This window comes from Pan paniscus, chromosome 1 (assembly GCF_029289425.2).
Source record: "Pan paniscus chromosome 1, NHGRI_mPanPan1-v2.0_pri, whole genome shotgun sequence".
NCBI lineage: Eukaryota > Metazoa > Chordata > Mammalia > Primates > Hominidae > Pan > Pan paniscus.
The window spans coordinates 225,107,529-225,134,976 of NC_073249.2; the positions used below are offsets into that span (position 1 = coordinate 225,107,529).

General features: G+C 58.1%; 1 protein-coding gene across 1 annotated transcript in view; it reads right to left on the reverse strand.

Annotated features, from left to right (window-relative positions):
* Positions 1-27,448, reverse strand: part of PRDM16 (PR/SET domain 16) — a 372,677-nt gene that overhangs the window by 229,870 nt on the left and 115,359 nt on the right. Inside the window, exon 2 of the mRNA XM_063602269.1 lies at positions 26,302-26,651. Within this exon, the coding sequence (XP_063458339.1) occupies positions 26,302-26,651 (350 nt within the window). The remainder of the gene's footprint in view (positions 1-26,301; positions 26,652-27,448) is intronic.

Here is a 27,448-nt window from a genome sequence, read left to right on the forward strand (position 1 = left end):
GGGGAGGACCATGAGGGGGCCGGGAGGATGAGGGGGAGGACCACGAGGGGGCCGGGAGGATGAGGGGGAGGACCACGGCGAGGGGGCCGGGAGGATGAGGGGGAGGACCGCAGCGAGGGGGCCGGGAGGAGGAGCGGGAGGACCATGAGGGGGCGGGGAGGAGGAGCGGGAGGACCATAAGGGGGCCGGGAGGAGGAGCGGGAGGACCATGAGGGGGCCGGGAGGATGAGCGGGAGGACCATGAGGGGGCCGGGAGGAGGAGCGGGAGGACCACGAGGGGGCCGGGAGGAGGAGCGGGGGCCTCCATTCCACCTTCAAAGACTCTGGGGTGCAGGCGTCCAGCCAGGACCTCTGAGAGGCGCCCAGAACATGGGGACGGAGGCAGGAGGCTGTGAGGAGAGAGGGGCCTTGGCCACCTCTGCTGTCCCTACTGCAGGCCAGCGTCTGGCCGGCTCCAGGCCTGGACTCCCAGAATTCAAAGGTGCCCCCGCTCAGGCAGCCCTGCCCCCACCGCCCACTCAGGCCAGGGCCAGAGGGGTGTCAAGATCACCTGAAAAGGCAGCCCCTGAGGGTGACCAGAGCCCCGAGCCCCAGCGGGGACAAATGAGGAGCTTAACTAGCACAAGGCCGCATAAAAGGGAACGGGAGAGGAGGGACAAAGCCTCACCCATGTGCTCTTTTGGGCTTTGTGCGCACTGGCCCCTTTCCCAGTATATCAGGCTCCCAGTGAATGGAGGCCCGCGCCGCGCAGTCCTTCCGCAGCCCTGATGGTTTCACGAGCCGGTGAATGGAGTGCAAATTAGCAGGGTCCCCGGGAGCCTTGTTACTGTCACTCCCAAACTGACGGCCCAAAGACGACGCGAGGATTAATCCACCCGGAGAACTCGCCCATTATCCAGGCAAGGTAGGAAGCTATTTATTGTCCCCTCTTTCATGTCTCCTCCATGTTGCCCACTGCAGCGAGCCTTTCCAGCAGAATGGAGCAGCCGCGGATACACACCCGCTCCCACCCACACACTCGCGCCGGGCCCGGGCCGCCAGGCGTGGATGCACGCACACGCACACGCATGCACACGTGCACACGCATGGACACGCTCGTGCTGCAAGGCCATGGGCCACCGTGTGCTGTTCCGTGCACATTTATTCTTCTCTGAGGACCCAGGCCGGCTTGTCCGTGAAGTGCCAACATTAGGGGCTGTGCAGGGCAGGGTGAGCGAGGACTGGCCGCCAGCGCTGGCCCACACTGCTGCGGCCAGTGGCCTGGACGACCAAGGACGAGGCCGGGGCCTTGAGAAAAAAGTCCCAGCAATGAGGCAGGGACCTCACAGCAGAGGGAGCTGGACCCAACCTGTTTTCAAGACACGAATCTGCTGCAGCCCCCGACGGGCCCCAAGAGACTCTGCCTTGAGTCTTAGGAGTCCACCCACGGCCGCATCTCCAACTAGATCAAGCCCACGGCTTTTCACACTGCTGGACCAGACACCACGAGAGATGTTCGGTCAACACTGTGCATATCTCAACTTTCAGGTGGACGCTGCTGCCCGGAAATGACTTTCACTTATTTTCAATCGGTCTACTTAGATAAAGAAAATCGGCATTGACTACGCTGTGACCAAGACAGTTTAGGGAAGAAGGGCAGGGTGGCTGCTGACCGCAGGCTCTCACCAGACCTGTGTACGATGGGTGGGCGAGCAAGTGTCCATGAGTGCAGAGACAGACAAGCAGATGTCTAACGAAGGAGGAGACAACCAGCATCGAACAAATGACCAAGAAATAGATGCCTAGTGGGTGAATTGATCAGCAAATGTATACACGTGTGCATAAACCAATCAATATCTAATATCTAAACTAATAAATGTATGAACAAATACATGCCTAATGAGTGAATAGACAAATATCTCATGAATGCGTGGACAAATCGATATCTAATGAATGGACAAACAAATGCATATCTATGAATGGATGAACAAATAAATATCGAATAAATAAATGAATAAATACCTAATAGATATATGAACAGATATATCTCTAATGAGTGAATAAACAAATATCTCATGAGTACGTGGACAAAGCGATATCTAACGAATGAATGAACAAATGCATATCTATGAATGGATAAAGAAATAAACATCTCATAAGTGAATGAACAAGTGGATGTATATCTTGTGAATGAATAAACTAATGCATATCTAGAGGCTAAGGGTGGCCCCTTCCAGCCCTGTGAACCCATGACATAAGTTCAGCCACAGATTCTCTTGAATTCTGATTCCCTCAACTTAGAACATGTGCCTGCTCTTTAGAGCATGTCTTGGAAATATTTTATCAGCCTTTGCATGTGGCTTGAGTAAGTGGAATCAGACGTGAAAGTCACACGTGTGCACACACACACACGTGCACGCACACACTTCCATGATGCCCACAGGCTCTGGGCAGGGCTGTCTGCAGCTGTGGTTCCAGCTGGGAGCCTGGCTTCTGAGCCTGTGCGGCTCCTTCCTGAATCTGAGAGGGGAAAGCCTTCCAGGGCCTTGGTTTCCCCATGGATCCCAGGGAGCATGTCCTCATCTCCATGCTCAGAGCTGGATCAGGAGTGATGCCTCGAGCTGCCTTCATGTTGAATCCTAGTGCAAGGATCCTGCAAAGCTTCAGGAGCCAGACCAGAGCCCACCTGCCTGTGAGTGCAGGCTGGCTGCCCTAAAAGCCCAGAGTAACATGAAGCAGCTGCAGGAACACATCGGCACATAGCGAGCTGGTTTCCGCTGCTGCAATTATCCAATATTTATTGAATAGATTTCTGTTCTAGACATCCATACCTGGGTTACAGTTAATAGTAAGATGTTAATAGTAGTCACTGATTTTCTGTAGTTGGAAAGAAAATTGGCTTTAATGTGTCAAATACCTTCCTGCAAATGTCTCTAGAAAATGCTACGATATTTTCCATGTTAAGTAAGAGTTCTGTGAAAGGGCTAACACAGGTGCACCTTTTGGAAGTCCCCGTTAACCTTAGATCAGGAGGCAAATGACTGTCACTACTTTTCCAGCATGCCCGTCTTAGATCTCCGGGTTCTGCCAGTTTGGAAAACGCTGGACCAAGTCCTGGCTGTCGTGCTCAGGAAACTACAAGACAAGTTCCTGGCCCAAACCTCAGGGAAGGGGCTCTGTGGGGGGTGGGAGGGCTGTGGTTCCTGGTGGCCGTTGACAACTAAACCTCTCCAGAAGCAGGAGGTGGCATTTGTGGCCAATTGGTCTCGACAAAGGATCCTGAAGTGAGGTTCCGGGACATTCCACTGAGGTGCTCAGCTTCCACGCGCACCCACAGGGAGCTTCCTTTGGAAATGTGCAGGAGCAGAACCACGGCCTCCCAGCGAGGCCTATTCCACACCCAGACCTGGCCTCCTGCCTCCCTGGCTGTCCCGGGGGACACAGGCATTCACGCGACCTTCACAGGCCTCCCCAGGAAGAAGGGAGAGCTGGCTGGCTGCAGTCTGTCCCAGGTGACTCGGGGCAGGTGTGCCAGTCGGGACCGGCCACGTCGGAGCTGCGTGCCCCGATGTCAAACGTGCAGTGCTGTCCCTGCCCACAGTTACTGTTCAGCGTGACCGTGCTTAGTAAATCCCACTCTGAGATTTATTTCCTGTCCTTCTCTTCTTGTTCCTTTTCCACTCAGTCATGGGCCTTTACCAAATAAATGATTAATTTTTTCTTGCCCCTGGAACCAAAATGTTCCCATATTTTTGACTAGGATATTCAAAGCCACCTGCTGTCCACCCTGCCCCAGGTTTAGGTTGGCACAGGGCATTCCCTTCTGAGCTCCTTCTGAATTCCCACTGCTCTCTGTCCCTAAATACCCTTGAGAGTTAAGTCCCAGCCACCTGCTAAGAAGCAGGTGGTCACTACATAATAGACGGAGCAAGTCACTCCCTTGATGTGGCGAGGGGGACATCTGTTCATGGGAAAAGCCAGGTTTCTTCTGTCCCCAAGACTTTCCACCCACTCGTGGGGGCCTGGGGGGCCTCTGGACAGGCACTCAGGGAGCAAGAGGAGATGGCTTCAGGGGACGGAGATGGTTCCAAAGGACAAACCCCACAAAGGGGATGGTGGCCCATACCTTTGACCAGTGGCTCTCCATTAGAGCAACTCTGCTGCCCAGGCAGACACCTGGCGGAGATATCTGGAGACACTTTCTTTTCTTTTTTTTTTTTTTTTGAGACGGAGTCTTGCTCTGTCACCAGGTTGGAGTGCAGTCGCGTGACCTCAGCTCACTGCAACTTCTGCCTCCTGGGTTCAAGCGATTCTTCTGCCTCAGCCTCCCAAGTAGCTGGGATTACAGGTGCCCACCACCACGTCCAGCTAATTTTTGTATTTTTAGTAGAGACATGGTTCACCATATTGGTCAGGCTGATCTCGAACTCCTGACCTCGTGATCCACCCTCCTTGGCCTGCCAAAGTGCTGGGATTACAGGCGTGAGTCACCGAGTCCGGCCTCTGGAGACATTTTCAGTCGTCGTCATCACTCGGGGTGGCCTCGGGCACACTAAACACCCTACAGTGCAGGGCCAGAGAATCGTTGCCCACACGTGAACCGAGCCAGTGGGGAAACTGCTTTAAGCAAAGGTCGGAACGAGATCCCGGGAAGAAGAGGTCCCCTTGTCAGGGAGGCTCCATCTGGAGCCCCGTGAGGCTTCAAGCGTGGCCACTCTGGCTGGTTATGGGGCCCTTGGGCTGTAGACGGAGCTGCCATGTGGATGCAGAGGTGCCGGGGCAGGTGCTGTCTTGGGCTTTCCCATGCAGAGACCCCCATGATCCCTGGAACAGCCTAGGGAGGCCGGGACTCTCGCAGATGAGCAAACCAAGGCACAGGAAGGTGCAGTGATTTCTTCAGGATGCCACACGGACAGGCGGCAGGGCTAGGGTCCACGCCTGGGTTTCTCACCCGCTGTGCCAGCAGCTTCTTTATAAAGACCCAGGGGTTTGCTCCAGGGGTTGGGGGCTTCCTGCCTTCTCCTCTGGTTCCTGAGAACTGTGACAGCCTTGGTGAGAGACAGCTACTCTATTTCACACTCGAAACTCTGGAGACGGCCTTGGAGTCAGATGAGCGCAATTATTGGGGTAATTCTGACTCTAGAGAGGGGGATGGAAGAGGAGAATCCTGCCTCATTCTGCGAGGCGGAACTCCTTTCCTCAGCTCCCGGGAGACCACAGCCAGCACGTGGCCAAGGCCGGCGTCCCCAGCACGCAGGGACCGTTACTTTCACAGAATGCCTGTTTGAAGAGCGAATGCCAAGTGCGGGTGTCTCAGGTGACAGGTGTGCACAGGGCAAGAAGAGGCCAGAGAACTGGGCAAAGGGACCTCCGGCTGCTGCCGCCACGTGGGCAGCTCCAAAGAGCATTGTCTCCTGTATCACGCCTGCCTGGTGACTTAGTCACAAATGTGCCTGCTTCCCCTTTAAAACCGTCCGTGGAAACACTCTGGCCTCTGGGGGAAGCAAAACTTCACTTCTCTGCCATAAACAAATGCCAATGTTCCCAAGGTCGTAAAACTTGCCCTTAGCAAGGAACCTGGCTGGGCCGAAGCATCCGGGGGTATGCGCCGTGGGGAGCTCGGCAGTGGAATTAAACCAAATGACCTCGCGTTTTGTAGCTGCGAATTTATTTCCAAGTCATAAAAAGGGATCGATGGCGCTGGGCTAGGACGTTTTCTGGGTAGGGCTTTCAGACATGGCAAAGGGCGGGGCTGGCGGGTTGGCACCGTGAGAAGGCGCCTCCCCAAAGCTCCCCGCACCAGGACACCATCCTTCTTGACTAAGCCACAGCTGTGTCTCCTCTGCTCTGCATCCCATGGGCCTTTTCCACCTTCCTGGAAGCAGGTCCATGCGGGGACATGCGGGCGGCATTGCTGTCCTCTATGTCACCTCTCGGACAGGTCCCCTGGGTCGCCGTCTGCCCGCCCTGCTTCCTGGGCCGACCGCCCCTCCTCCTCTCATCCCTTTCTACTCCACCCAGCTGCCCAGGTCCCAGGTGTCAGGCTGTGTCTCCCTCTGCAGAAAACTCGGATTCTTGACCAGCCTTGGGCCAGCTGGTGCCGTGTGACCTTGCCGGGCCCCTTTCATGGGGTGGCTCACTCTTTGCCATGCCAGCCTCGCTCTGCCCCTCTTGCTGAGATGCCACATCTGGGAAGCTACTGGTCCAGGCATGGGTCCCAAAGCCTCAGACCCAGCTCCCCCTAGGCCACGGGTTCCTACAGGTCCTCCATGGAAGGGCCAGGAGGGGTGTGTGCACAGGAGCGTGGGAAGGCATGCGCGTGTGTCCGGGGGGTGAGCAGACTCAGGAAGGGCCACGTGCACCTTCTATTCACTCAGCAACATCACTTTCTGAGGATGCATGAAGGCGTGTGCGTCTATCCAGCACCGGGACCTCACGCCTACACTCCAATCACTTCCCGTCTCGGAGCTGCCTGGAGGTCACGCCTTCTGCACCAGACACGCTTTCGGGACCCCCAGTGCCCCGAGAGGAACCCCGTGTTGCACACACAGCAAATACACGAGAGCTTGCTCATCCCCAAGGGCGTGGGTCCAGGCCCACTGGTGGTCTCTCTGGGAAAGGGCCCTCTGTGGGTGGTTCACAGGGAGGATCTCCAGAGGAGTGGCCTGGCCAGGTCAGTGTGGGCCCCTGGCTCAGTGTGGGGTGTTGCTTCTCCTAGAGTAGGTTCACCCCAGCTCTGTGGCCTCCGACAAGGGGACTTGCTGAGAAAACGGGGGCACCAGTACTAGTTGGGGCACCTCTGTTGTGAGCACCGGTCATGGGGAACGCAGGTAGGGGGCTGTTAGCCCCGGTCTCGCTCACACACAGCTGGGAGGGCAGCGCTGGGCCGCGCTGCTGTTTTCTGCAACGCCCTGAGTCAGGGCAAGGGGCTGGGGGCTCCTTCAGCATTCAGATCCCTGGGAGAGGGTTAATTGTGTGGGATCCGGAGATTCAGGTGGTTCCATCCAGTCCATGCCGCTGCTTCAGGGTTGGGAGGTGGGTGAAGAGGCAGGGGATGCAACTTGAACTCAGATCAGCTGCCCCTGGGGCAATTACCGAGGCCTGGCCAGGAAGCCGGTTCTAGCCTCTCCCCTGGACTGCCCAGCCCCCAACCTCACACATACCAACTTCCCTTTACCTCCACCGAGCCCGCCCTCATAACCAGATTCCACTTCCTTCTTAATCCCTATTTTCTTTAAAAAATGGATTAGGAAAATCTCATCTGGAAAATTAATTAATGTATGAATTCAACAAATATTTACTGAGCACAGCACTTTGTTAAGTATTTATTTTCCTATGTAACCTGCTGTGCCCTGCCCCCCACCTCTGTTTTCCTGGCCTTTTGGGTTTCTGGCTGGTCCATTTCTGTATTTCATGGGTTTCTCTCCTCCTTCCAATAACATTTTTTTCTAATTCAGCCATTAGGATACATTTCTTTCCTATGCAGCTGGCCACACAGGCACATCTTACATCTCGGCATTTTCCCGGGCGTAAGTGGAGTGACCGGATGGCTGACGAGGGGCGGTCTCCCCGGCGGGGTGGGTGCTCTGGTGAACTTGGGGCCGAGGGAGCTCAGAAGGCGCCTTGGGGGTTCCGGTGGGTGCCCTGTGGCTGCACCATTCCTGCTGCCCGTCGGGGGATTATTTCCAGTGCCCCCTTCCCCTTCTGCCCCTGGTCCCCCGGCTCTAGGTAAGAACATACTCTGAGAGCAGCCCCGCCCCCACCAAACAAAAGTGAACTTGCCCACCCTTCCCGGGAAGGGGACGGGAGCCTTTCACGGGCAGTGAATGGGGCCCTCATTTAGGCCGCATTATACCCAGGCCTGCGTTTCCCCTTCCCTTCTTTACCCCATTCAGGAGACTTCTGACTTCAACTAATTCGATAACAATCCCGCGGGGCCTTCCCAGCTCCCCGTTCAGAGAACATTGTCCCGGCGAGGGCCCCCCCCCAACGGGGGTCCCACTCTCCAATTAGCCAACCGCTGGGCTCCTATCCCTCCACTCCTTTCCTGCCTGCCCGCCCATTTTTTAACCATTTCGTTTTTGAATTTCACTCCCAAGGGCCTTCAAGGGCGAGCGACCCACAGCCGCAGGTTCACAAACCCAGGGCCGGTTGGGCCGAAGACAGAACACACGATCGTGGTCACACGTCTACGTACACGCAAAGTCAGGCTGTCGGCCTGGCTTCTGAAAGCCTGCACCATCCTCAAAGAAGACTTTAAAAACTACAAATAACGGAGCAGCCGAGCTGTTGGCATTCCCAAAACCTCACCCACACACTGGTTCAGAAACGGAGCCACGGGCCCCCTGGGACAGGGGCAGGGCTAGAAGGAATTCGGAGACTTCCCTGGTGGCCTCTGCTCTTCCAGGAGGGTGTGTGTCTCTGGGACGGTAAGGTTCCCTCTCTAGAAACTGTAGGGATCAGTGTGGGATTCCTTCCCATGTTTGAAATGTTCACATGACGTCGTTTTACCTCCAAATCAATTTTTTTTTCTGTCTGAAAGTTGTAGGAGCCCTCCGGGGAGCAGGCGGGGTCCACAGTTACCCCAATTTCCACTGCCCTCCCCCCACACAGACGTTTCATCTGTGGAAGTCACACCCACACACACTACAGGGGCACGGGTATCTGTGAGCGGCCAAGTCTGCTCTGATGTTTATTTCACTAACATTATCTCCAAATGGAAAATACTGGAATTGGCTAAAAACGCCGGCCTTAAAAAGGCATCTTACTGTTAAGACGTGGGTTGGCACCACCGTTCATGTGTCACTGGCCCTGAGTTCTAATCACTTCTGGACCTATACACCTCCCTTCCTAATCCCAGTGTGGTCCCCTTCGAGTCCGCAGAGGGGGCCTGTCTGGGAGGTCTCAGGTGCCAGCATTTGCTTCAGGGACGTGGGGACCAGGTGTGCACTGGGGCACCGCCTTCTGTCACCTGCTATACCTGGAAATGCCCAGGCCCAGATAGTTGATGTCTAAGGGATCTATGTAAATTGTGCCCCCCCGAATTCACCTGCTGAAGCCTTCACCTCCAGGACCTGAGGACGCGGCCTGAGTTGGAAACAGGGTCTTGGCAGATGAGTTAACACAGGTAGGGTGGTCCGAATCCAATATGACTAATATCTTTACCCAAAGGGGACATGTGGACACAGACACACACGCAGGAAGGAGCCACGTGAAGATAAAGCCAGAGGCCTCGAGGGGGCCGTGTCTGCAAGCCAAAGCATGGGGAAGATTTGCAGCACACCCTGGCCACCCAGGGAGAGAAACGCACGGACCCCACCCCAGAGGCTTCTGCAGGAGCGAGGCCAACACCTCCATCAGGGGCTTCTGGCCTCCGGACCTGCCATCTCATAGGCAGGCCATGCAGCACATGGCACCTTGCGGCAGCGCCCCTACGGCCCTAATACGGGCTCATAAGCACCTGCCTCTCAGTCACAGCAGTGTGCCAGGTACTTTTCACTCTTCATTCATCTAAGCTGGGTTATTAGAACACAAACATAGAATGAGAACTTAACGGTTGTGTGGGTGGCAAGGTAACTTTCTCAGAGTGCCTCATCATTCACTAAATCCACCTGTGGCGTGGGACGCAACCATCTCAAGGATGACCGCCAAAGCCCTGGCCCCCCACCACCCACAGCCTAACTTCTTTGAGAAAATCAGCAAAGCAACAGACGACGAGGTTCTCAGAGAGTGGCTTTTCCACCTCAGCCCAGGGGTGGGGGTGGTGTGCAATCGCCCTGCTTTATCTTGGTGACCCCACATGACAGCAAATTCATCGGGGATGAAGAATGCCAGTTCGGGAGAACACAGCTTCCAGGCTGGGGGCAAGGGTACGACCAGTGGAAAATTATCCACTTTCTTCAGATTCCGTCAAAGAAAACTCCTTCCCCCACACCAACCGCCCCGTTCTTCATCTCTGCACCTCTTGGCTATCAGAGTACTCAGACCACAGGCTGGAGTTGGGTGGGGCCAGCAAGATGCCTCTCTTAGTTCCTCATTTAGCAGGTGGGGAAACTGAGGCCCAGAGGCCACGATGGCTTGCTCAAGGTCTCAGCAGCATCTGTGAGCCTGAGCCTGAGCCGTCCTCCTCTTTCTGTGGTGCCAGGGCCCCGGCTCTGTGATGCAGGCATCTCAAAAACCTGCACATCGCTTTTCGAAAACCTCACAAAGCTACGGAGGTTGAAAAGGAGGAATCAGGAGCATGCAGAAGGCACAGACCATCCCTCACCTTTAGACGGCACACACCATCCTTCACCTGCAGAGCCTTAAGGGGACATGGGCAGCGCAGCCAGAAAGCAAAAATGCAAAAGGCCTACTTAGGCTTGAGCAGGTGTCTGCTCTCCTAGGATTCTGAAGTCGCCTGTGACCAAGGGAACTGAGCCCTGACCCATCCCTGCCTCTCAGCAAAGCCCAGTGCACAGGGGCCCCGCAGGGCAGCCAAGTTCCCCCAGCCTCCCCTAGCCTCCCCTAGCCTCCCCCAGGCTTCCCCAGCCTCCCCCAGACTCCCCCAGCATGAAGGATGCACCTGCTCCCTGAAGATGGCGGAAGCAGGAGGCCCTCCAGTCTGCAGCTGACATCTGACGTCCTGGTCCCAGCTGCTCCATCAGCAGCACCGTGTGCTGTTTCCCAGACTCAGTTTCCCCTCATGTAATGCCAAGACGATGAAAGTCTACCATGAGGTCATGTGGGTGAAGGGGCAAGGCCAGGCTGCCCTTTGCACACCTTTGGGGGTGTCTCCAAGGACTTTGGCGCTGCTTCCTGGATGTGCTTTCCCTCCTGAGGCAGGTGGAAAGCCCTCCTAACCCCAGAAGGCAGTGGGGACCTCTCCACTGTGAGGGCGTCCCCTGCCTCATGGACGTGTGGGACCCACTATTATGTACGGGCACCACTGAAGCAAGAAACCTACAGGAGCTGGACCCCTTGCTCGAAGGCTCCACTTGGAGGTCCCACCAAGAGGTGGAGTCAGCACCTAAGCTCATGTGGGATCTGGGAAGCCGCGGGCTCAGCAATGGACACAGAAGTGGGCGGGAGACACCAACCCGAGGCAGAAACGGAGGCCAGGTGGGAGAGGGCCTGCGTGGAAGCAGGGCAGACACGACCCTACTCGGCTCCAGCTGAAGAATGTGTCACCAGCATACAAGCGGGGAGGTCCTGCCCTGCAGGTGCTGGAAGTGGCTGGGGTCCCCGACCTGCCAGGGGTCACTGGAGAAATGTCAGAGCCGGGGCTCCCAGCCCCCGAGGCCATGCTCAGGGGCAAAAAGTCCCTCAGAGCGCAGCTGCCCCGGGTGGCCCTCCTGTCCTCCCCACAGCTGACATCATTCCTGATGACTGCAAGGGCCCAGGTCTCATGAGGGAATATCCCAGTGAGCAGGAGGCTGCGCCCTGCGGTGGGAGCTCTGGTGTGGGGCCAGGGTGAGGCTGGCTCCCGTGGCTTGGGCTACTGGACTTGAAGGCCGCCTCTCTGGGGACTGGACACCCGCCTCTGAGCGCCAAGGCTGCATCTTGTTCATCTCTGTGCGAGCTTCAAGTCAGTGCAATTGAAGTAATCCCCATGACAAAGCGAATTTTAGAGGCAAGAGAAATACAATTGTCTTCAGCCCCCCAGCTCCTATGATCATATGAATGGAGTTTGAAGGCTTTTATCAAAATGCAGCCCAGACCCCTTTTTCCATCCCTGTCCTCCTCAAAAGAAGGCAGCGTGGTCTATGCTCCCAAAACTCAGGGGTCGTGATGTCCTTCTGCCATCAGACTTCAGTCATTTGGGCAGCTGGCCTTCCCCGGAGTCCCCACTCCGGCTAAGGGTTGACCCTGGACTCACAGCTCACAGCTGTCCTCCTCCTCTTCCCCTTCCTCCCCCCTCCTCTTCCTCCTCCTCTTCTCCCTCCTTCCTCCTTCCTGCTCCTCTTCCTCCTCTCTTCCTCCTCTGCCCCCGGTTCGGCTCTTGTTCTCGTCTTCTGCGCCCGTGGTCAGGTCTGAAGCTCTGTGCTGAGTCCACAGGCAGCATCATCGGGGTGGAGGCCGGGATTAGGTGCAGGAGACACTCGCCCCGTGACCCCCAAGCCCTGTCCACTTGGCGGAAGGTAGGACAAGCAGCACTCTCTGCATTTCCAGGAGGGCCACGCGCGCCAGGGATACTTTATTTGTTCTTCAGATCCCACGCAGGACTCCCAGGCTGTTTTAAAATCCACCTTAGGCTGGGCGTGGTGGCTCACGCCTGTAATCCCAGCACTTCGGGAGGCCGAGGAGGGCAGATCACGAGGTCAGAAGATCGAGACCATCCTGGCTAACACGGTGAAACCCCGTCTCTACTAAAAATACAAAAAATTAGCCGGGCGTGGTGGCAGGCGCCTGTAGTCCCAGCTACTTGGGAGGCTGAGGCAGGAGAATGGCATGAACCCGGGAGGCGGAGCTTGCAGTGAGCCGAGATAGCGCCATTGCACTCCAGCCTGGGCAGCAGAGCGAGACTCCATCTCAAAAAAAAAAAAAAAAAAAAAAAAAACACCTTAAGCCTAAGGGAGGGCCCCGGCTAAGGGCCTCGGTGGAGCCCATGGTTTTCTGCCAGTGTGCAGGCTTCAGCCCACATCCATGGCAGCCTCGGCCGGCAGGCCAGACCCCCAGGCCCCTCTCCCCAGGCCCTTGACTCAGCAGCTGTGAGTCTCTGCCCCTCAGGCCCTGGGCAGTCATCACGGGGATTGTTGCCTCTACTGGAAAGACAGGTGAGCCTCAGCCTCTGCGCTGGGATACAATGAAGAAGGTCCCATGTTTACCTCCAGTCTGATATCTCAGCATTCACCCGTGTGCACCAGGAGGAAGTGAGGTCCCTTCCCCAGCAAGACCCTGGGAGGCCTGTAGCCTCTGCATTCCCCTGGTGGGGGGAGAAAGACGGAACACAAGGACATCCCTGTCCCGGGATCACTGCACAGCTGTCCTGGAGCCCTTGAGGGGCAGGGTCACCTCTGAGAGCTCAGACTTGAGACAGGGTGCACCGTGGTCTCTCCGGGAAGACAGCATGGTGCTCGTGTCCATGTGGGCGGCATCAAGGGCCAGCAGAGTGGCGTCCTGCCCCGGAGGGCCCCTTGGGGCTCGAGTGCCGCTGGGGCTCCTAGCCGAGCAAGACTTGCGCTTCTCAGCCCCCAGCGATTCTTCATGCACTAGAGAGGCTCATCAGAGGCCCACCCCATGGGACGAGGATGCTTTGAGGGGCCCGGCAGCTCCAGTGCAAACCTAGCTCCAGGAGCCAGGGCAACTGGAACCTTCTGGAAATGGGACTTTGGCTGACCCAGGAGCCTGAGCAGCCTCTCCTCCCTTCTTTCTGCCTAGAGATTCTTGTTCCTGGGGTGGGCAGGAAGGGGAGGACCGAGCCAGCCAGCCTCTGTAGGTGGAACATGTGAGCTGTTACCAAGAAGCTCAGCAGAGCCCCACTGGCAAGGGGCTCCGGAGGCCCGGCCATTTCATGTTGCTTATGTTCACGTATTTCCAGCCTGGCTCGTTGTTTTCACGCAAGGTTTTATTTTTGTGCCCCTGCCCCAGGCCCTGAGACCCCCACGCTCTTTGGGGGACACCTGGCTATGGCTCTCCGCCCACAGGCAAGCTCCTCGGCGGCACCCCATGGCCATTGGCAGCTTCTGTCCCCGAGGATCCAGAGGTGCCTGTTGAAACTGTGGAGCAACCAAGCATCCTAATCCCCCTCTGCCCCCACCCCGCACAGCACTCTCTCCAGCCTCCGCTGAGCGCCAGGGCTGAAACGAAGGCTGATAAATTAGTCTAGAGGGAAACAAGGCCGCTTCTACTTGTAAAAGGTCATTTCGACTTTGTTCTGGGTGAGGGTTTATCTCAGCTGCTGCCGCGACAGACAATGCCTGGGGCCTAAATGGCAGAAATCTTAGCTCTGCTCGTGAAATTACGGTGCTGATAAGCCGGAATGGACTTTAGAGAGATCTAAATGGGAACGGAGTGGACGTAGGTATTTTTGAACATGATTGAACAGAGACGACACAATGGGATGTACAATTAAACTGGGCATTAGCCCAGAAGGAAGGAACTCCGCCGACTCCACCGAAAGCCAGACAAAGGGGGTTCCCGCAGCCTGCGTGCGGCTGGTAATCCCTGCCCCAGCCTGGTGCAAGAGGCGCAGCCGGGACCGGAGGACCAGAGTGGACGCACGAGAGCTCCTGGGCGGCTGCTGCTGGAGGCTGGTGCCGTTCTTCATGCAGCAGGGGAGAGTGGGGCCCACTCACCAAGCCAGCTCCCTGGAAAGCACGGTGGTGCTGCCCAGGCGTCCCAGAAGGCCACGGCCCAGTGCCACGCCAAGCACTCCAGGTGGGCCCGGAGCTGCAAAAGCAAGAAGAGACCACGCTCCCCTGCACAGCAGACACACTCACGGCATCCTGGCAGCTGAGTGAGAATAGTCACTTTGAGGCAATTCTACTCACATATGTTCCAAACGACAGGAAAGGCCAAGCCAAGGCCACGCAGAACAAACTCTCCATGCAGCAAGGGTGCCGGCCTGCAGCCATTCTCCAAAAGGCCTTCTCTTAGGCACTCAGATAAACTCCTCACCCCAGAGAGACGCTGCCCTGCGCCAACCTGGCCCCTTAAGGCAGGTGCCTTCAACCACAGCAACCCAGCCACACTGCAGCTCGGGGGTCCAGAGAACGCATGGAGTGCCCGCCCCTGCCCCGAGCAGATTCTACCCGCGTGCAGGAGGCAGCAGAGACAGGCAGCCCACAGGGGTGGTCCTCAGGTCGCTGCCCCTCAGCGGGCCTGTGGGCAGTTGCGTCACCCTCATCTCTGGTTGAGGCCAGAGCCCGTAGCACCCTGAGAGCACATTCCTACCCTAGCTGATGACCCGGCCCATGAGAATTCCTGCCACAGGAGAAGCTCTGACCAGCAGCCAGGCCTGGCGGGAGGGCAGTGGGACCTGCCGCTGCCCCCTGAGGAGCACGAGGTTCACGCGCTCATCCCCTGACCCTCGTCCCTGACCCAGGGAGACCTCTGTGGCCTGGAACGCGTGGGACCTGCGTCTGACCCAGGGGAGGGAGGGCCACCCAGGAGCTGGCCCACAGGCCTCAGGGGGCCTCTCCAGGGAGCCGCCAGGCCACAGCCGCCCACCCTCAGGAGGGGCCGCCCTCCCCACCCATTCTGCTCCCTGCGAAGCCTGCTGCTGGGAAATTACTCAAAATTAAAAGATCTCAAGCGCAAATGATCTGTACTGTAGATTCTTCAGTCTTAGTGGTCCAGTCGCTTCCTGCCGCCCTCGTAGGCCTACCACCTGGCAGCACAAAGCTGATCCCAGCACAGCCTTGCAGGGACCGCACTGCAGGTGCAGGCACCAGAGGTGAATGAGCTGCCTCTCAGGCCTGTGCCAGCCCTGCCTGGCTCATGGGGCACGCTCCTCCAGGATGCCAAGGCTGTAGGATCACCCAAGGGACAATTGGACTGAGTGCCCACAACGAGCTGGGGCCGCCGTGATGGCTGGGGGCACACAGGAAGGAGGGGCCTGCCCTGCTCACAGCTGACGTCTGGGAGCTGCAGGGGCAGAAAGGGCCCGCCTGGGGGTCGGGACCCTGGGCTCTTGTCCTGGGTCCACCCAGCCTATGGTCGCATATGACTCTTTCCCTTCCTGGGGCCCAGTTCATAACTGCACTGGGAGGGGGAGGAGATGGTGATGTCCCAAGGGGGACTCAGGTATGACAAGGGGCCCCTCCTATCTTAGCCATCACTCCAGGCCCGGGGGGCGCGTGGCTGGTCAGCCTCGGGCCACCCCGTGCAGCTGTGGCCGGGGACGGGAGCCATGCTGATGAGCCAGTGGTGTGAAGCCCACCCCCCAGCCTCAGCGGCTGCACAGACCCCCCTGGGCAACAGTGGGGTCCCCCAGTGGACCCAGGCACCCTCCTCTTCGCAGCCCCAGCTTCTGCTCCTTCCACCTGCCCTGCTGAGGCCTGTGGTCAGGAAAGGCTCTGCTGCTACCCGTCAGCCTCGGCACCTTTAGGAAAAGCCTCTCTGGGCTCCCATGGGTAGGGGAGGAAGGAAGTTCAGGGCGGGCCCCTTTCCCAGGGCCTCCTCCTGGGCTGGACTCCTCCAAGTGCCCCACAATGATCGCTTCTCGGAATGCAGACTCCTGGGACCTCCCCCAGGAACTGTCAGCCAGTAGTAGGTAGAGAATGCGGCCTGGAATTGGGTGGGGGTCTCACAGGCTGACCATCTGGGTCAGGAACCTCTGCGGTTCCTGGCTGAACCCCTCTCTGGTGCCACGGGCACCCTGGGGCCACCGCAGAATCCCAGCTTCAGGCAGGGGCACCGGGTGGTGAGCCTCACTCCCTGCCAAGTGCCCCCAGCATTCTCAGGCCCCACAAGGGCCCATGGGGCTGCATTTGGGACCTGCTTTCAAACAAGGGGACAGCAGCTCCTAAGAAAAAGTGGGGCTGAGGTCATGTTTACGACACAGAATTCCCCCAAGCCCAGAGAGGGCCATCGGCTGTAGTGAAGTCAAGTTCCAGGGCCCGGCTGGGTCAGGGACCTGCAGAGGACAGAGCCATGTTCAGGCAGGAGCATGAGGCACTGGGCCCAGGCAATCGGCCTGCAAGGCGCAGAGTTGAGACTGCCCCACCTACATGCTGTTAGTGGGGGCAGGAACCGGATCTGGGCCCAGCTGCTGCCCCTGCTGGAGCTCACCTGTGCCTCTCCCACCTGGCAAGAGCCTGGCTGCCCCCAGTGAGCTCCTGCTGGGGTCACTGAGCGGGACCCACACCTGCCTCTGGGCCCCTGCATGGACAAACCTGGGGGCTGGGAGCTATTCCTTCCTTCTCAGCCCCGGGTTCCCCTGTCAGAGCGAGGGTGGCTGTGTCCTAATCACAGCACAGCTGGGAGGGTCCCAGTGTAGACAGAGCCTCACAGAGACCAGGGCACACGGCAGGTGCCCACCAGGCCCACACAGAGGCCACATGCCTCTGTCATACTCCCTTCACATCCAATCCTTATTTTCCCTAAGGAAGAAAGAAAGGGAGGAAGGAAAAGGGCAGGAGGCTCCGGAGCACCCTGTTCTCACAGGGAGCCTTGGGGGACCTAGGGGGAGGCTGGGCCACGCCCCCACGCAGAAGCCCTTCTCCCTCCTGCTTCTGGCAAAACCCTGAAGACATTTTCAGGCTGGCATCCCTGATGATGTTTTCAGGTCTCTTGGTACAAGCGGCCGGTTCCTGAGTAAGGGTGGGCTCTGGGTGTCACTGGGACAGGGGGGCGGGGCGTGTGGGATGCGATTGGCAAAATACTATTTAAGAAGTTGGTATTCACAGATGTCTCTCGAATATGAAAAGAAAATATTTATTTCCTTTTTCGCTTGTGAATCAGAATGCTCTATTTAAAGAAAGTCCCCTCTGCTGGGCTGCAGCGGAGTTATTACCCCTTAAGGAAGTAAAGGAGAGCCATCAGGGAGGTATTCTTAGTCATTCTCTCTCCTTTTTTCTAAAATTCCTTATATACCCGTGCCTCCGAGCCGGGCCGAAGATAGTGCAGGATTTCATGGCATTCTTGGGCTAAAAACGTCTAGGGCTGATGTCACGGTGCCGGGGGACATGGGAGGCCTGTGCTGTGACTCCTCCATGGCACTGCCGGCTGCTCCCGGAGCAACGCCGAGGCCCATGGGTTTCTCTGCATCCCTGTCCCCACGGTGGCCTCAGGCTCCGCGCCATCCCACAGGGCCCCGTCTCTCTCCAAATCCCGACGCTGTGTGCCTCGCCGAGCTGCCCGGTGCTGGCTCCACGGGAACACTCCTCAGAGCATCCACTGGCCGGTGCGCTCACGGTTTTAGACGTGAGGCCTCCATAGAAACATCCAGAAGCTCCTGAGTGGGGAAGCGCGGCAAAGCTTCCTGGCCTCACGCAGAACTCTCCACGCAGAGTGGAGCAGCAGAGGTGCCCAGAGCCAGGCCACGTCCCGGGGCCGAGCCCACCCAACCGTGGGGGTGGTGTGGGCAGTGGAGCGTGCATCTGGGAACCTTGGAGAGAAAGGGCAGGCCAGGAACGAGTTTTGGGGTTTAGATGATAAAACGTGGGACTGAGAATACCAAGCCCTAATGTGTGGCGATCAGACAGTGGCGTGTGGTGGGGAGACGGTGGCGTGTGGCGGGGAGACGGTGGCGTGTGGCAGGGACACGGTGGTGTGTGGTGGGGAGACGGTGGCGTGTGGTGGGGAGATGACAGTGGCCAGATGCCGCAGAGTCCAGCCTTGATATTATCAGACCTGCCCCAGCCTCCCTCCCTGAGACTCCAGCCTGAGCCGAGGTCCCCAGCACCTGCCATGGTCTGCCCCTTCCCCTCTGTTGGAATTTAAAGGATAAGGCGTAATAGGGTGATCTAAGAGCTCAGCCAATGAGTGCCGGCTGCCCCCACAGCAGGCCAGCAAGGAGGGCTTATGGCGGGGCTCAGCTCCAGGGTGAAAGGGGCACGGGAGAGACAGGAGGAAGCGCCCTGCACAGGGAGGTACCAGTGAACACCTCTGCAGGACCTGAGATGAGCCGGTTGTCTGCTGAGTGACTAAATGCCCTCAACAACCATCCTAAATAGCCCCCCAGTGTGCACTGAGCATTGCAGAAGGCCGGACGAGTGCTTTGGGAGCCCTTGTTCCTCAGCCCTCCCACCTGTCCCTTGCCCGGCGGTCTGGTGCAGGTGCCGGACAGGACATGCAGGCGGGCTCTCCACTCCTCCTATCTAGGTCAGCTGCTCTGGGCCCAGGCCGTAAATTACTCCTGGGAGCTTTCACATGCCTGATGCCAGAGGGGTGTGCCAGGACTTTGGGTCTGACACTGGGACGTTCCTGGACAAACAGGGAGGTTGGTCACCCTCCCTGGCCCCAGCCCAGCATCTCCGAGGCAGGCCTGACACCTGTATTTCCCATGCTCCCCAGGCAACACCAACACGCAGTGAAGGGGAGACCGCAGCCCCCAGCCTCTGCCCTCAGGTCTCAGGCACCCGGGAAGGACTTGGGAGCTTTCCTGACCACCCCCTCCCCCAGTACAGACCGACAGGTGGGAGGGGCACTCACTCTTACATTTTTCTATGCATTCAGCAGACATTGTTGGGGGGCAGGGGCTTGCACCTCCTCCCCGGCTGGGTGGGCGCACTTCTCAGAATATGTCTGAGCCGCAGGAGCTCCCTGGGTTGAGCCATCCTTGCCTGCCATCCTGGGGTCCCCCAGAGCCGGATGGGATGGAGAGTGCGGAGGTCCATGGCTGTGGACAGCTCCAGGGGTGCAAAGGGAGCACCCATCCCACTGAGCAGTGGGTGCTGGACACACAAGTTCTGCTTCTACAGAGGAGAGCTATGTCAAACACTTCTGGGTTCAAACCAGCCTCTGGTGGCTGGCAGGTGCCCCTTCTTCCTGAATCCCAGAGCCATGAGGCAGCCTGGAGATCTCCTAGGAATGGCTAGACCTGGCACTGGTGGGAGCTGCCGCTCCATCCCCTTGGGGGGCTGGGCAGGAGCCCGAAGCCTCAGGAGGTCAGCCCTGGAGGCGGGGTGGGCAGGAAGGCAGCACATCCTTCCACAGCGTCAGGGAACGTTGGTGACTCTCCCAATGCCTGCAACACACCCAGAGCTGCCCCCTGGTAAGCTGCTGCATCTGCTGGGTACTCGTCGCCTGGCCGCTGCGTCTGCTGGGTACTCGCCGCCTGGCCGCTGCGTCTGCTGGGTACTCGCCGCCTGGCCGCTGCGTCTGCTGGGTACTCGCCGCCTGGCCGCTGCGTCTGCTGGGTACTCGCCGCCTGGCCGCTGCGTCTGCTGGGTACTCGCCGTCTGGCCGGGTCCTTCCTAAACTCAGCTGTGCACATGAATCACCAGGGATCTCGCTCAATTGCACATGGTGACTCAGTGAGTCCCAGAGGGGGGCCAAGGTTCTTCATTTCCAACAAACCTGCAGGGAGGCCAGCACTGCTGGCTCAGGGACCACACTTTGAGCACCAAGGGTCTTTATGGCAACAAGGCAGCCGGGTGTGTCTGTCTCTGGGTTGATCTTGGTTTCCTGTTTGCTCATGAGGCCACAGGGACTGAAAGGGACTGAAGCAGAGTCCCAGGAGCCTCGACAATCCCTCCTGGGCAGGAGCTGGGGCTTGGTTAAAACAGGGTCGCTTCTGCCTGGGCTCAGACCTGTGGCCAAGCTCACCTTGATTCCCCAGCCCAGGACCCACGGAGGGGTCTAAGTCCAGCTCCTGCACCAGCACCAAGCCCCGTCCACTGCCATGAAAACGGTAGAAAGGCAGAGCCTCCAATAGGACCTCCTACTTCCCCAAACCCAGTCCTGAACCCACAACCCTCATGAAGAGATTGCCCAGTTGGAACATGAGCAGGCCAGAGCATGAGGTCTGGATGTAGGGGCTGACTCCTTAGGGTCTCCTCCTAACACCCTGAGCCTGGTCATTAATCCAGAGCCTGGAAGTGTCTCTCCAGGATCTTCTGGCTCAAAACCCAGCCGGAACTCCCAGAGAAGCAAGGCCTGCAGGCACCCAACCCCCATGCCCCAAGACAGCCAGCTCCAAAAGCTACCGAGCCCAGATGAGCTGGCGACACGGATGATCCCCATCCTTAGAGGCCAAGGCTCTGTCTAGGACTTTAGGCAAAAATTAAGCTGTGGGGGCTATTTGTGTGTGCAAGCTCACACACAATCTCCTGCAGCAAATCATGTTAATATTTGCTGCTGACAGGACATTCAGGAGGAAGGGAGAAGGGACTGGGGTTTGTGTGTGGGAAAGGGTGGCCTGGGTCATTCCCTACCCTACCCTGTGGACCTGGCCACATTGCAAAAACCCTGGAGTAAATTTGCCATTGCCCCTCCTGCCATCGGACTGAACCGGGTCTCAGCACTTGGGGCCCTCCAGTGCTTCCTGGTATGTGGGGAAGCTGGTTCTGGGTGCTACCTTTTTACGCCTGCCTCACGGTGCCTTTAAAAGCCCATCATGGACATTTGTGCTGTGATGTCGGAGACTGAAGCCCCATAGCACTGTCCCTCCTGCTGTCCCAGGGAGCCAGGTGCCTGGCTGGGCTGCCCTGACCCCACTCCATCGTCATCCTATCACCTGGGACCAAAATGGACCTGCAAATGTATTTCTCATTTGTCCCACTCAGGAACAGAAGAGCATCAGTATTCCAAACACATGTAGGGGGACAGGCCTGTGTCCACAGAAGAGGTTTTACTTCCTTGGAAATCCTGCCTTTCTTCAAGGCTGGGTGTTTTGGATAAAATTCCATATTACATGTGAGGACATTTCTCATCTTCTCAGAGTGCAGGTGTACTTGCTCTCACCCATCCCTGGCTGCTGTGTAGCTCCTGGTCCACAGGGGAGACTGGCAGGTCCTGGCCCTGCCAAAGGCTCTCAGTGGGCTCTGGGGACCCAGGAGGCACCGGCTTGGGGGTCCCATGATGGCAGTGCCAGAGAATTGGTGTGGCCCAAGGCCTCTGGGCTGACCCCAGAGCTTCCCACAGGCCCTGGCCCAGATACAGCGCATTTGTTGATTGAACAAATAAACACACATTAATATTCAGTAAATAACGCCAGGGGTGAGGTCGTCCACTTCAGCACATTCTTCAAATAATTGAAACCCCATCAATTCACATTAACATTTTTCACCTGGCCTCTTCAGCAGAGGCAGAGGCACTTACTCATCAGCGTTCTGATTACAGGCAGGGCCGCTGATGCCTTCGAGAGCCTTTCTGGGGAGACACAGTCAACAAAGAAACAAGCAGACCTTGGGTGGGAGACAGTGGCTGATGCAGTGAGCAAAGTGCCCCCAGTGCCTCCCCTGGGGGTCCTGTGGGATCCCACCCCAGCAGGCCCCAAGCTGCAGGACCCTGGACACACAGCTGAAGGCCCAGCCGGGGGCAGGTGGCCTCCCCAGTGCCTCACCCATGGCCTCCTCCCTCTGGGCTGTCACTGGGCAGCCGCCTCTTAATTAGCAAAATAAACAGCATGATGATAAATGTCATGATTTACTCAACAAATGTGAAAATCATTGTTTTTGCAGACCCCAGGGCGAGCAAATGCGCTCACGGGTGATTTCCTCCAGGCAGGTGGGCTTCGGTGGCGACTGGCGGGGTGTGGTATTTAGGAAGAGACTGAGCCTGGCTGTGTCCAGATGGAGGAGGCCAGGAATTTCGGGTGCCCTTCCTGACAAGCCCCCTCCCTGAGATGAAGCCCAGGGGGCCGTTTCCACACACCCCTGAGGCACACACACAGCCATGCACAGAGTGAGCCCCCAGGTCGGGGGTGGGGCATCTGACTCAGGGCACAGCTCAGGATGCCTCGCAGCACCCAGGAACAAAGCGGGTTTAGTCAGCGACTATTCCTAACACACAGGAGGGAGAGAGGAGGGGGCGGCCCTCCCCAAAGCGTCAGCCTCAGCGTAGAAGGAATGCGGGCTTCTGACCAGCAACTGAGGCCGGAGGAAACTCAGCTCCCGACCCCCAGCCTCATTCCTGCGTTGCTAACGGAAAGCTCCCACTTAAAGTAAGGCTGCCCCATGACCTTGAAGTAAGGCTGCCCCACGACCTTGAAGTAAGGCTGCCCCACGACCTTGAAGTAAGGCTGCCCCACAACCTTGAAGTAAGGCTGCCCCACGACCTTGAAGTAACGCTGCCCCACCACCTTGAAGTAAGGCTGCCCCACGACCTTGAACCCAAAGCTCGTGGGTGCCTCACGTGCTGCCCGCCCCGTCTCTCGTCCCCAGGGAGTCGTGCTGTCATCTACATCGGCCCCACGTCAGGGAGAGAAGAGCCCCCGACCCTCCCCAGTCATCCCAAAGCCGAGGGTTGCCTGGCACTGTGTCTCTTGCTATACAAAGAGAAAGGAAATTGGACCTTCTCATTTTATTTCAACTGAATTGTCCAGAACAAGAACTTTGTTCTCAGAGTAGAAAGAAAATGGTTTCCATGGTGTCCCAAAATGACAGTAAGAATAATCCACGCGACTTTTATTTCAAACCTGTCCTTCAAGAGACGCGCACCCTGTTCCTGCAGGGGCTGCTGCCTGGTGAGATCCCTTTGCTCACGCCACTCCCAGACCCCCTCTCCTCCAGGGGAACCCCACTTCTGAGCTCAGAGTGGCCACAACACCGTGCTCTAGGCCACCACGGAGGGAGGCCAAAATGACACCGATCCTTCTTGGATTTTGCTTGTTATCTTTACTAAAATATCTTTACTTGTTCTTTTTCAGTAAATAAATACCATGGACATTACAGTAAAGTCAAATCACTCTGATTCATAACACTTAATTACCAGTGTGAAAGTGAACAATTATACATACGAAATTCAGGACCATCAGAGACGACACGCACGCATGGGCTGTCCCAGGCCTGACCTGGGATCTTGCTGGCGTGATGCTGGCACCCATGTTTTTCTCTGTCCCAGGCCTGACCTGGGATCCCCCTGGCGTGACGCTGGCACCCATGTTTTTCTCTGTACCAGGCCTGCTCTGGCCGAGCTCACTGCAGGGGCGTGGAGGGGAAGGGCTAGCAGGGCCGCTTGTTGGTGTGAGTGGCTTGGGAAGGGGACTCAGCAGAAGGTCCTTCTCGTGTCTGGAACTACAGAGGGATCCCAGCCCTGAAGCCTGGTGTTCCCGTCCCGTCTCAGGCCCCTGTTCACGGCACTTGGAAGACAGGCCAGGCAGTCGGCAAGAGGGAGAAGTCCTCAGAGAAAGAGTCACCCGCAAGTCACTTCTCCCTCCGGGGCCACCTCGGGGAAGGCAAAAACCAGGGGGAAACAGCAATCAGCTCTTTCGGGACAGGTGGAAAATTCTGGGAAGGCTGCTTAAGGGGAAGATGTCAGTTTTCCTGCCCAAAGGCCCCAACTGAGGTGGCTAGAGGTGGGGAGAAACCTCCTTGATTGACGGACATCATTCATTTCAGGCAGAGGTGGCTGCCACTTAATTCCCGCCCCCTGCTTCCTCCTCTCTCTCCTTCTCAGAGGAGGTGGTGGCTTCCTGCCCAGTTCCAATGTCAGCTCCCGAAGGCACCGACGCACATGGCTGCCCCCCGTCCCATCTGATAGAAGCAACAAAACTCAAAGGTGGTCCCAAAGCCAGGGAGTCGGTGCCCGAACTCGCAAGGAAAACAAGGTCAGGCGAGATCCTGCCGGGTGCGCGGGGAGCACCGTTTGAGGGCGTCGGGGGGACAGTAAATATTTCTAAGCGCCGGCAGGAGGGGTATCTGTCAGGTGGCCACCGTGGAACAAAGCCCTCCGCAGAAACGGGAGTTGCGCCATGAGGAGCGCGCGTTCCCTCACGTACACACGCACCCGGGATAAACACACCACAAAGTCAACAGGCACCGGCAGGCAGCGGCGCAGTCTGCGCCGGGCCTGGCACCACGCGGACATCGTGATACGGGCCATTTCTTTAAAAAAAAAAAGCAAATAGAAACTTGTATCAGAGTAGACAAGAACAAAGTCACCTGAAGGTCATCCAAAGTGCTACCTGCAGGGCCCCTGGACCTCTCACATCCACAAGCCACCTCCTGATTACACAGTCCAGACCTTTCTAAGTGTGACGGACAAACACCCTTGAATTCCTCTCCCACACACCAGGCAGGGAGGGACAGGCCACTTCTGCCAAAGTTACTTTCACTGCACAGCCAAAGACGAATATTGCTAGAAAAATGCTCTCCTTGGTCCCATGAGGGTCCTGTAGGGCCATGAAGCTGGGCAGTGTCTCCACTGAGGTCTTCGACTCCAAACTCTCTCCCTGTCCTGCTTCACTGGGGCCCCTGGCCCTGGCCAGTCTCTCCCAAAGGTGACCCGACCTTGGGCCCACACACACTGTCCTCTGCCTCTCGTTGCGGGGGTACGCCCGTTCCAAAGGGGCTGCCCGTAGAGCTGCAGCTTCCACCCTGCTTGACGGCCGCAGACTCTGCCGCGCGTTTCTTCAGGCACCGGGACCCCCACAGCTCTGTAAAGGGCGGGGGGGCTTTAAGCTGACACTCAGGGAGCAGCTCCTGAGTCTCCCTATATCCTTGACAAGGAGTCACACAGGACTCTGTGAGCTACCAAGGACCACGTCTGCCTGCTGGGAGCTGCCAAGGTGCCCTGGTCTCCTTGCCCAGGGAGGATGCACTCAGCTCTGCAGGGTGCGGGCAGCCTCTGGTCCCCAGGCCGTCGGTGTTCTTACAAAGGGCTCAATGCCGCCAGCCCGGGGAGGTGCTCAAGGGCTGCTGGAGGCCACAGGAACCTCCCCACGGCCTGTCTGAGTTGGGGCAGGCCTGACAGTGAGCATGGACCTGGCTGGGGACTTCTCCAGAGCCACGAGCCACCAGGAGAGCAGGTGGGCAAGACACAGGACCCTGTCCCCACCCATCTGTGGATCCTCTTCCCTGCTCAGGCCATTTGCGCATGAGGAGCCCACCTCCATCCGGGCACTCCAGAGGCTGGGAGGCACAGGGGGAATCCAACTGGTGTTCCCATTTTCCACCCAGGCAGGGGCCCTGCCAAAAATACCACCGACAATTGGCTGCGTGAGGCCGGCAGAAGGGCCAGGGCCCACCAGGAAGTGCACTTTTTGTGGGGGGGTGGGGCTGTTAGTCCCCCTAGGACCACTCAAGGGCCCCCAACACCGGGGCCTAGCGTCCCTCACAACCTGGGCAGGACACTCCGGGTGCTCCCCTCTCAGAGCTGTCCCAGGGACGCCCTCTCTCCTGACCCCTGCAGCAGGATCACCAGGCCAGATTCAGACCCTCAAGGCCAGTCACGTCGTGGTGGGAAAATTTAAACAGCCATCCCTCCCTCCCTGGCAGGTCGGGGCCTGTGCCCCTGGAGTTGGAGAAGCTGAGGCTGCTCTTAGGACACTGGCTGACCAGGGCAGGCGGGGAAGGCGGCAGCCGGGGCAGCGTGGCCACCAGGTGTGATTTGTGAGCGGCTCCACACTGCCCTGGCCTGGAATGAAGCCCTGGAGTGCAGCTGCCTGTTCTGGGACTTCCTATTAATCTCCCTGCCCTGCCGCGATGGCAGTGTTCGCGCCTGGGATCCGGCGGGAAGCACGGGATGTTTTAAGACATGAGTTCATGAAAGACACATTTCCGGGAGAGAGTGGGCGTGGCCTACAGGGCTGACAGGCACCCACGAGGACCTCTGATGCTTTCTGAGTCGCGTCAGGCGAGCTGCAGGATAAAATAGGCTGGGAAATGTGACATTTGAACGCTCTCTCTGGCCGCGCCTCCCGCCTCGGGCAGTGGCTGCTCAGCCCGGCTTTATAAATAGATTGAACACAAGATAAATGGCCGTGATCAATCATACTCAGGCGCGATCGCTCACCTCCCATCCGAAGTCTGTCTCCTTTGCCGCCGCCCGGGGCACCACCACGCAGGGGCCCAGCCTCTCCCCAGCTTCCATCTTCCTCTTGGCCCAGACCCCCAGGCCAGCCCCTGGGATGGAGGACTCTCGGAGCTCGAAGTCTGCTGGGATCGGAATGTCTTCAGGAATGTAGACAGGGGCCTCGTACGGCGAGCCCTCCTTGGGGGTGAAGTCCTCGCTGGTGGGGAAGGGGGACGGTGGCCCCACGGGGATGGGCGACATGGCACTGTCCTCGGCCTCGTCCTCCGCGCTGTGGCTGGCCAGCAGGTCCCGGTTGGGCTCATACATATTATTTACAATGTCACCGTCACCTAAAGGAGACAACGCAGCGTCAACCTCTGCAGCACGTGCCCCACCCAGTGTGTACAGCTCAGGGAGCGCTGGGGACTCGGGCATCAATGGGCACCGAGGGTGCTCAGGGGCCCAGAAGGCCCGGCTGCCACCCCTGCCCGGGAGATGCTGCCTCCACTCTGCCCTGAGCCCAGCTGCCATCACTCGATGTCAGAGGCTCCAGAGGATGGGATCCTACCAGGCTCCTGTGGGGCCAACATTTCTGATGGGATGGCACAGCCCGACACACCCTGGCTCACCCACCCTGGCTCCCACAGCCACCTGAGGATGTGCCGGGTGGTCCTGCCCTAAGGGAACTAGGGAAGGAGCTGCCTGTGTCTTGCAAGCCTGGGGACAGCCTCGGTGAAGCCGTCACGCGTGGCGGCTGACCCAGGGCTGGCTGATGGTGAAATATTTGCACCAGAACATTCCAAATGTCCTCTATAGCCTTGGAAATCAGGGACGGCAGAAGTCCTAAGTGCCTGGGAGGACTCAGAGTTTGGGTGAATGTGAAATGTGCTCAGTGCTGCTTCCCTGCACTTGGGCCGCAGCCTGGACATCCCTGCACTTGGGCCGCAGGCTGGACATCCCTGCACTTGGGCCGCAGCCTGGACATCCCTGCACTTGGGCCGCAGGCTGGACATCCCTGCACTTGGGCCCCAGCCTGGACATCCCTGCACTTGGGCCTCAGCCTGGACATCCCTGCACTTGGGCCGCAGCCTGGGCATCCCTGCACTTGGGCCTCAGCCTGGACATCCCTGCACTTGGGCCGCAGCCT